At 37.6% G+C, this 9857-nt stretch overlaps 1 protein-coding gene across 2 annotated transcripts; it reads left to right on the forward strand.

The window, feature by feature from the left end:
• Window positions 1-4795: 4795 nt before the first annotated feature.
• On the forward strand, window positions 4796-9651 carry LOC148855677 (kinase-interacting family protein-like). Of its 2 annotated transcripts, none has more exons than XM_088984461.1 (3): window positions 4796-5006; window positions 5672-5780; window positions 8503-9651. In XM_088984461.1, the coding sequence occupies exons 2-3, from the start codon at window positions 5699-5701 to the stop codon at window positions 9447-9449; spliced, it is 1029 nt and encodes a 342-aa protein (XP_088840587.1). In that variant the 5' UTR covers window positions 4796-5006; window positions 5672-5698; the 3' UTR covers window positions 9450-9651. The 2 variants fall into 2 exon arrangements, with proteins under 2 accessions (XP_088840587.1, XP_088840588.1); XM_088984462.1 differs by having other exon boundaries at window positions 4853-5006; window positions 5418-5780.
• The last annotated feature ends 206 nt before the right edge of the window (window positions 9652-9857 follow it).

Consider the following 9857-nt stretch of genomic DNA (forward strand, 5'->3'; position numbering starts at 1 on the left):
TTCAGACTTGGTTTGACCCAAGTTTGTGCTTGCATTAGGTCTACAAATTTTAGGGCTAATCCTGGGCCAAATACTTCAAATTAACTTGGCCTAAGACCGCTCTACCCCCCCCCCCCCCCACACATATATATATATATATATATATATATATATATATATATAAGAGAGAGAGAGAGAGAGAGAGAGAGAGAGAGAGAGAGAGAGAGAGAGAGAGAGAGAGAGAGAACTTATGCAAATGCCTATATTTTATGTTATGTTATATTCTATATTTTATATATAAATATTATAAGACGAGACCTATAAATATATATAATATTTTATATTACATAATGTATAAAATAAATACTATATGCATATAACAAATAATATAAAATATTATATATATAGTATTTCTTTTACATAAAAGTACAGGCCTAGAATTATGCCAACTTGTGTAGGCCTAGGCCCGGGCTCATGCTATCATGGTTTTAAAAAATGACCTAGAAACAGAACCGTTTTGGCCATCAGTTTCTGGGTCGACGATTCGATCATCCGGTTCGAACGGATGGCCTGTTCTAACAATAAAAAATAAAAAAAAATCAAAAAAATAAAAATAATTTAAAAATAAAAAACGATGATAAACCATTGAACGGGTCGACCCATCGACCACCCAGGTCAACGGGTCGTTGACCGATTCAGCGATTTTTGGCCAGTGACCGTGTTTGGGGTAAAATGAACCGGGTGCTTGGACGGTTCCCGGGCCGAATGGTCTAACCATTCAAGTCAACAACGGCTCAAAAACCATGCATACTATAGCCCTTATCACAGGTGCAAGGCCCGGCCCCACCCATGACCACTCCTCTCTGCATTCCGCTCAAAACAAGATTGACAAAATTGAATATTTTATGTTAGGTGGATGGTGCTTTTTTATTACATTTGGATCCCAAAAATAATAGTGTTAGTGAGGAAAAATTTCAATCAAATAAGTGATTAGCTTGTATGTAGTAACTTTAATCAACCATCAATCTAAGGGCCTATTCATTTCCTCTTAACTCTTATCTCTTAAGAGGAATCTTATAACTTTAAGAGGAAGACGAGTGTTCGTCTCCTCTTATCTCTTATCTTTTAAAGTGGAATCTTACAATTTTTTGTTTTTAATGATACCCCTAAAAGTCAAACAAAAGTTCTCTGGGGTTAAAATGAACATTTGACAATTTTCAGAATTCAGAACAACATTTTTTGCATTCAAAGTTTAGAAAGAAAAGTTCACTAATTTCAATACACCTTTTATTTGTAATTATTGCACTAATCACGATAACTTTAGTTCTTAGCTAATCAAGGTAACTTTTCATAAATTAAATGGGTTCTTCCTCTTGGAGGTATTATAAAAAATAAATTGTGATTGTGAAACTATATTTTTTTAGTTCCAAAGGTTTTATGTTGTTTTTTCTCCTCGGGTTTTGGGATTTTTCCATGGCTACATGTTGTTTTGTAATGATTTTGAGGATTCTTTAGGCTGTGTTCGGTTGTAGCATGGTTTCCAAACCGCCGTTGACCCAGATGGTTGGACTGTTCAGCCCAAGAACCATCTAGACACCCAGTTCCATTTTACCCCAAACCCAGTCCCTGGCAAAAAACCGTTGAATTGATCAATGACCCATTGACCCAGGCAGTCGAACCGTCGACTTGTTCAATGGTTTATGGCTGTTACAACGGGCCATCCGTTCAAATTGGATGGTTGAATCGTCGACCAAGAAACCGGTGGCCAAAATGGTTCCATTCCCCGGTCACTTTTTAAAACCATGGGTTGCAGTGCAATTTTATTTGTACTAGTACAAATGAAAAAAATGCAAATTTTGGTTTTATTTTGTTTTAGATTTTACTTTATTCTACTTTAGGACTTATTTTACTTCATTTGTACTGCAACCAAACAAAGTAAGGTAAAATTTAAAAGTAAAATAAACCAAAATTTACACCCAAAATATTTGCATTGCCATAAATTTGCATCTATGCAAATAAATTTGCACATCAACCCAACACAGCATTAGGGGTTGAATTTATAGACATTGTTGGTGAAATCAGATTTGATCCTTACAAGACCATACTCACACTGTTTACGAAAGAAAGCATATAATTCGGTCTCATTGTTGATGGACTAAACCTGGCCAAGCAGAAGTTTTGGAGTCAGATTCATTAATATTCATTAATAGCTATCAATGCTTTGGATGGGCATTAGGTTCAGCTCCTTAGTGTTGTATAGTTCAAACCTTTATTTTATGAAGTTAGGTTTTTGTTAGTAGACAATGCAATTGAGCAGACCGCTAGCTGCTCAAAAGGCTACAATGTTGGGTAGGAAGTTCGTATGTTTTGATCAACTTCCTATTTGGTTTCGTAGTAATATAAATGTCTATTTACCTATGAAAAAGTTTAATAATTAATATCATGTATTTCTATTATCATATTGGAATATAGAGATGGTGTTTGGCTGCAATGCTGTATGCTTTTCTTTTGAAAAATGCACAAAAATTATGTTTGGTCGATATGGATGCTGATTAGGTGTTTAAAATGCAATTTATTTATTTATTTATTCGAGAGAATCCCTTAAGTTATGTTTGATTGGAAGGAAAGGTAGGAAAATTTATACAACACTTATAAAGGTTTTCTTACCTTTTCCTACCGTCATTCCCTTTCAAAGGAAAAAATATTAATGATGTGATGTTGTGCTATTCATAAAAAAAGTAATGGCTCCTATGGGAGATTGAGGCATTGAATAATACAAAAAAAAAAAAAAAAAAATCAATACACCCCTGTGATAGACCTAGCTCAAATTACAGCCATATTTTGGTAGGGTGTATGTAACTCTATTACCTGTACATGGAACATTGGAGACATTTGAAGTGAAATTTAAGCAGAATTTCCCTGCAATAGGCATATCTCATGAAATCTCCACGGGGATCATAATATTTCCATTATGACAATTGTATACATCTAGAAATGCTATGGCCTTTTTCAAATTTCAATATGTCACATCACTTTGGTGATTCAGGAAATGCAAATAGACCCCTCTTCTTAAAACTATTTATTGTAGCAACATTTTTTCCCAAAAAAAAGCTTGCCAAATGCAATTAAATAGCTTTCATTTTTTTCTAATGTGACAAGTTGGTGATGGAACACTTGCAGATGCATTGGAGCCAAAAAAGAAAAACCACATAGATATAAAAGTAAAATATAAATCTACCTTAGGGATGGTCATTTATGACCTGACCTAGCCTTGCCCAATGTCTTTTTGACCCAATCCCACATTGAGCTTGAATTCAAATATTTACATCCTTAAAAGTATTTTGGGGTTTATTTCAAGACAAATTTGACTTCAAAGTTGGTTCCACCAAGACCAACCAAGGTCGGTTCATCATATCCATTTGGGTAGGGTAAATCCCTAGATAGGGCTATCAATGGGTCGGGATGGACCCGAACCAATTGGGTTGATTCTAGTTGGTTGGTTCCAGTTCTTGATATATTGTCCCGATTCTTAATGGTTTGGGACCAATTCCACTCACTCCCGAACCGATTTTGACTTGACCTGAGCATATATATATAAATATATATATATATATATATATTAAATGTATAATATGTTAAATAAATAAATATTATATATAATACTTTTAGTTGGTTTATTATAATCGGATTAGAATCCTAAGAATTGATCGGTTCGGTTCTAGGTCTAAAATTACAAACCTTATTGGGTCTGGTTCGATTTTGGGTCCTTAATATTTCTTGTTGGGTTGGTTCCGGTTCTACTTAGACCCAATCCATTGACAACCCTACCCCTAAACCCTAGAACCAACTTAGGTGGAGATCGGTTAGAAGAATTTGATACCAGACCCTACCATATAACATATTGAAAAGGGTCAATTCAAGACTGATTTGAAGTTAGTTCCATTTGATTCCAAGTAGAACACATATCCATTTCCTAACCCCTGTTGCACATAATGCAAGGGCATAGGCCAAGCAAACCCTATACTTGGCCAAAGCCAACTTGGAAATAGTTTATATATGGTATAATATGTTGTTTTTTTAATAATATATATATATATATATATATATATATATATGATATACTATGTTAATATATAAATAATGCCAAATGAATTAAAATTCTAACGTTTAAAAAAACAATAATTTTATTAATTAATATGGGAAATCCCGGATGCTCGGCTTGGACACGGGCCATGCCCGAGCAGCCCCAATGTGTTGTCAAAAACTCGGCCCGGCCTGGCCCAAGATGATCCCTATCACTGTTGACTAAAGGTGTCAATGGACCGGTTTTGGACTGAACCCCATCCAGTCCAAAATCAATTTGGACAGATTAGATGGATCAAAACAGTGAATTGGATCAATTCAGTCCAAAATATTTATTGGATTGGACTGGATCTGATCCGACCATAATAAATTTATATTGAATTTGGTTGGATTAAGCCAATATCCGGTCCATTGATATAAGATAAGAATATAAGTGTCAATGAACCAGATTTGGATTGAAACCAATATAAATTAAAATGAATTTGAAAAAATTAAAAGGTCGGAACATTAAATGGATCGGTCCAAATTATTCATTGGATTGGATTGGACCTGATCCATTTGTAATGGGCTCACATTGGACTGGATCGGATTGGACCAAATCCAGTCCAATCGACACCCCTACTGTTGACCCACTGAGAAAATTTAAAACTGCATTATTTATCAGTAATTTTCCCAAATCTTTTTTAAGGAATTGACAGTTCTTATATTTTAAAGAAGACAAGGAAATGTACGTGTCTCTCTTTGATTGGTCCTCTGAAACTTTAATTTTGATTTTCGCATTCTGCTATTTAAGGACAGTTTAATGACTCCGGACTGACATTCTAACTTCACCCTCTACAGTCCCATTGTCGCCGTTCCAGCGAAGACCAAGATCTGGTATTCCATCAACGAGTTTGATCAGTTTTCTGTATCACCAGAAGTTCTCTGATTTTCTTCCGCCCAAGGTAAGCCGTTTCTTTTCTTTCTTTCATTCTTTCTTTGTTTCTTTTGTTTTTTTCTTTGTTTCTTTCTTTCATGTCGTCATTTTCCCGTCATATTCCTGCGTTGAGTGGCCGCCGGCTACCGGCTTCTGTCATTAAGAAAATATTGATACTAACCCCTTTCTCAGACTCAAACTTTACTTTTATTCGAAAAATTTTGAAACCTTCCAACGGTCATGTGCTTTGAAACCGCCATTTTCATAAGCTTAGTTTCAGAAAGAATATATTATATAATATACCCTCCCCATCATCTTCCAAAATGTTCGACCTCAACTGAGGTTGGAATTTAAGGACACTTTTCAGCTTCAGCTCTCTCTGTTCAACTTCCGGCGGTTATCGCCGGACGTCCTTCATTGTTGCACATATTGCTCTCAGGTTCCCAGCAAAGCAAAATCTCCAATTGAAATTCTTGAACGGATTTCTTTCCCGATTTGAATTCGATTTCAATGCCGTCAAGGATCAAACTGCTGGTGTGCTGTCTCGAGATCCGCGTCTTCTTGTTTCCTTTCTGAGCTGCAGCAGCAGCAGCAGCAGCTGGTTCTCTCTCCTTTCTCCTCCTCGTGACCAATGAGAACGTATTGTCTGTACGATCGCTTTCGATTCATTTACGTGCTTCTGCTACGTCCCAGATTTTCTACAGCGCTGCAGAGGTGGATATGACGACGCCGACGCTCGGTTCTTCTCTCCAACCTTGTCGAAGCCACAGTAGGCCGTCCTGGCTCCATGCAACTCTTACAGGTACTGCAAATTTACAAAATTCTCCCTTCGTTTCTTCCGATTTTACACCTTTGTCACTACACGGCGGGATGTGCTGTGGGGCGAGATGTGAACTCGCTATTTTGCTGCTATCTTCACGGCCTTGTCGTCCTCATGATCAAGGACATGTCAAATCACAAGACGACGAATCATAAACAGTGGTTTTGGGCGAATACGAGGCTTAAGGTGTTTTATATCTTTGTCTGGTCTGAAATAGACGTCCGTGACGCTAGCATCCGCTGAGTTAATGAGTTTACTGTTTAACCGGGCAATCCGGTGATTTTGTTGCGATTTCCCCACCCGTACGTACTAGTGGTTAACTGGTTATTTATCCTCTAATCAATGTACCGTTCTGTATTGGGACTTGAGAGTTCTGCAATCCTATACGGATCGTGTACGTGAAAGTTGAAAGTTGAAACTGTGAAAGTCTTTCTACGTTGTGAAGCTGGGAACAGACTAAGAGTGCTGAAGTCTGAAATGGACGGTTTGGATTAAAAGGGTTTGGTGTTTCTGCACGGTTTGGCTGCCGTGCAGGATATAAGAAAACATGTAGGACCCGTTCTATGTTTGTCGTGTGTGAATTGTGAATTGTGGGTGAAAAGGTTAAATTTGAAAAGCTGAGGCCTGAGGGCTGAGGCCTGAGACCTGAGGGGTTCTGTCGGTGTCAGTCATCGGAAGCGGTTCTGCTTTCAGCCGGTTTCTTTATTTAAATTTGAAATTCGAACCAAGCGTGTCGTATACTCGTCACTCTGAACCGAAAGGGACCTGTTTGGTTCCTTTGCACGGTATGAACAAACAGAAGCAATCTTGTCGTGGTCCGATTTCAAAATAAAAAGAGCGACCTTTCCAGGGGCTTGTACGAGATGGTGGACCCTACGGTACAGTAACGCATCTTATGACCTTCCGTTTCTTTTTAACCGGGGTCCCACTCTCTTTTTTCTAACCCCAAAAAAATCTTACCATAGGCTAATTTTAACAATTTTTATTGTTATGTAAAGAATTACGGAAAATCTAGAAACGGTAAAGAATGAAAGATATGATATGAAAAGGTTTTGATCAATCCAAACTTATGAATTTTGATAAATAATATCTGATTCCTTATCATGGTCTCGTGTTTTTTGCATATCATATCTTTTTCCCTATTACAGTCTAACCCAAAGAATCAAGGTTCAAAATATAAATACGTTGTATTGGACTGTATCCGTAGTTTTTTCTTAGGTTTTACTTCTTTTATTTTGAAATCGATTCAGAGGGGTCGGTTTAAGGCATGATTACCCTCTTAACCACTGACTACAATCCTTAGAGGGACGTATCCGAAAGTCTATAGCACCATATTTATCGGCCCATTAATAATTTCCTCTTGACCTCTTTTTCTCCAAAGTGCTGATTGCAAGATTTGATTCTGTATCAATGATGAAACAAACCAATTAACACATCAACGAGTCAGCCCTTAATTGCTCATTAATTTAATTTATAATGATTTAAAATGTATTACTTTTTCGAATATATTTCATGCACTTTGCCAATTAGTTTTTATTTATTAAAAATTGTAATTTTTTGTTAGTATTGTTTTTTTATGCACTTCACATGCTTTATGATTACTTTAATTAATTTCCTTTTAATTTTAAAATGTTAAAGACTTGTTATGGTTGAAGTACGGATGAATTCATGCAAGATTATTTCGATATTTTATTTTTTAAATAAGAAGATTATTTTGATTAGTAAGGGCCATTTCTACTAATGCCAATGAAATTTTCAGTGAAACCCAAACACATACTAAAGGGGCTCGTAATCACGGATGTGCTACCCACAAATTGTTTCCACAGCCCACAACAGTTGTGCATTAAGAATATCTCTCCTTTATATAAGGAGATGTTTCAAATACATGGTAGCGCTGTTCCATGGGTATAAATGTCTGAGCATTTTGTGGGTATCTGATCTGGAGTGATCTTAGAGATCAAAACCTTGTTTGATTCACTAAAACTATGTTTGGTTTGAAGGAAAAGGTAGGAAAAGGAAGGGAATGAAACCTATGCAAGATTTGTCAAGTTTTTTTTTACCTTTCCCTTCCTTTCTCTATTTTTTTCCTTCAAACCAAACATAGCCTAAAACAAATCAGTAAGTCATTAATGTCTCATTTGGTTTATGGGAATAGGTGTCTAAAATTGAGATATAGACCATTTCAATTTCAACTGTTTCGTTTGATAGAGTAAGAACCTCATTCTCATTCATGGTGGAATGACATTTTCCATTTCATCTAATGCTCATTCTCACTTGGGAATGGAATTCCATTTTAGCTTATTCCAATTTCCTTTCTAATACCAAACAGACTTTATTTCTAGACCATTCTGATTGAGATTCCAAAAAGGATTCAATTCCATTCTGACTGTGAACCATAGTGAGACCGAAGAAGCGTTGATTCCCGATCTACCATGCTTCACTACTTCACTATCTTGGTGAGTACCACGCTCTGCTTAATCAGGGGCCCACGAAAGTCAGATGCTGGTGGGATCTTAAGCATTCTGAAATAATAGCTACAAATTTGATAGCTAAATGATAAGTTTTGGCAACGTGAACGAATTCAGTGGTAGGGTCCATTGTGAGTGCTGACTAACAGGCTAATTTAATTCATGTTTTGTTCCGTCATTATCGACTGATTTTTATTTATTTTCTGTTTTTTTTTCTTAATTTTGTCAATTTACAGATTTGGAGGATAAGGTGAAAAGTCTTGCTCTGAGTCTCCCTAAGGAAGACGAGTCTGACTCGTTTGCAGAACGCGCTGAGAATTATTACAGAAAGCGCCCTCAGCTACTAACCCTCGTTCAAGATCTCTACAATGGCTACGTCTCCTTAGCCGACCGTTACTGCCAATCTGTCACAAAGAACCAAATCTCATCTCAACTCTCAGTGGTCACTTCCGATATCGACGAAGATGGGGACAACCAGATTGATTCCGATGCCGAGAGTTCACTCTCTTATCAACCTCCGCCACCGCAGAGCACCACCGAGGATGCAGCAACAGCAGCAGCAGCGGCGGACCCCGACGCCCTTGTGGCGGAGCTTGTGAGCAAGACGATCGACTACGAGATTCTTCTTAATGAGATGACCATTCTAGAGAAGTGCAACACTGAATCTTCGAGGAAGATCGAGCTGCAGAAGAGTCTACTAGAGGTGTTGGAATCGGAACGGCTGATTCTTCTGAACGAGAACGCGAGGTTGGGGTTCCGAGTGTCGGCGCTGACGGAGGAGAACAAAGGGTTGGCGACGGAATCTGCGTTCATGAAGAGGAAGGCGAGTGAGCTGGCGAGGTGCGTGCTGAAGATGAGGGACGATCACAGGGTCTGTCTGCTGAGTCGTAAGATTGAGGATCTTCAGGGGCAGATATATGGATTGGAGAAGAGGAACAAGGAGTACTACGAGCAGTTGGTGAAGAGGGAAGAACAAGAGAAGAAGAAGAAGGAGATGGCTTTGGAGGTTTGTTTTGAGGTGGAGAAGCTGAAGTTAGAGAACGAGCAGCTAAGGGAGAAGACCATGAGAGCAGGAGACGATGGGAGACATCAGACTTCGAATTCCAGCTCTAGGTGGTGGGACCGGGTCAGGAAGCTTGAAACACTGCTTTTGTGTGGCTCTCCTGGATCTACTCCTTTTTGATCAGACGATCAGAGACAAATCTTATAGTCAATCAATATATATATATAAATATGTAGTCAGCCGTCTAGAGGCAAGTTGAACGATATTTTGCCCTTCATTTCTACATATAATTCACAGGCCGGTTAATGACTGGTCCAAAGACTGTTGAGGAATGAGCACTTGGTAAATTTATATTAAATTATAGGTAAAAGAGAAAAGAAAAGTAGATATCGACATGGGTATTGATTAGCCCTGGCAGAAGCATGTTCATGTTATTACTTTCTTGGAGCATACTTCTCATGTTGCTTTGAAAAATTAAAAATTTATGTAGTATCTCTATTCGTTAAGATTTTTATATCTTGAATTACTAATAAAATTTGAATCACCGTTGGAAGTATTGAAAATGCAAAATGTATTGACATATTCTTT

The sequence above is a fragment of the Nelumbo lutea genome, chromosome 4 (genome assembly GCF_056320005.1).
Source record: "Nelumbo lutea isolate HS-2025 chromosome 4, American lotus-T2T, whole genome shotgun sequence".
Lineage (NCBI taxonomy): Eukaryota > Viridiplantae > Streptophyta > Magnoliopsida > Proteales > Nelumbonaceae > Nelumbo > Nelumbo lutea.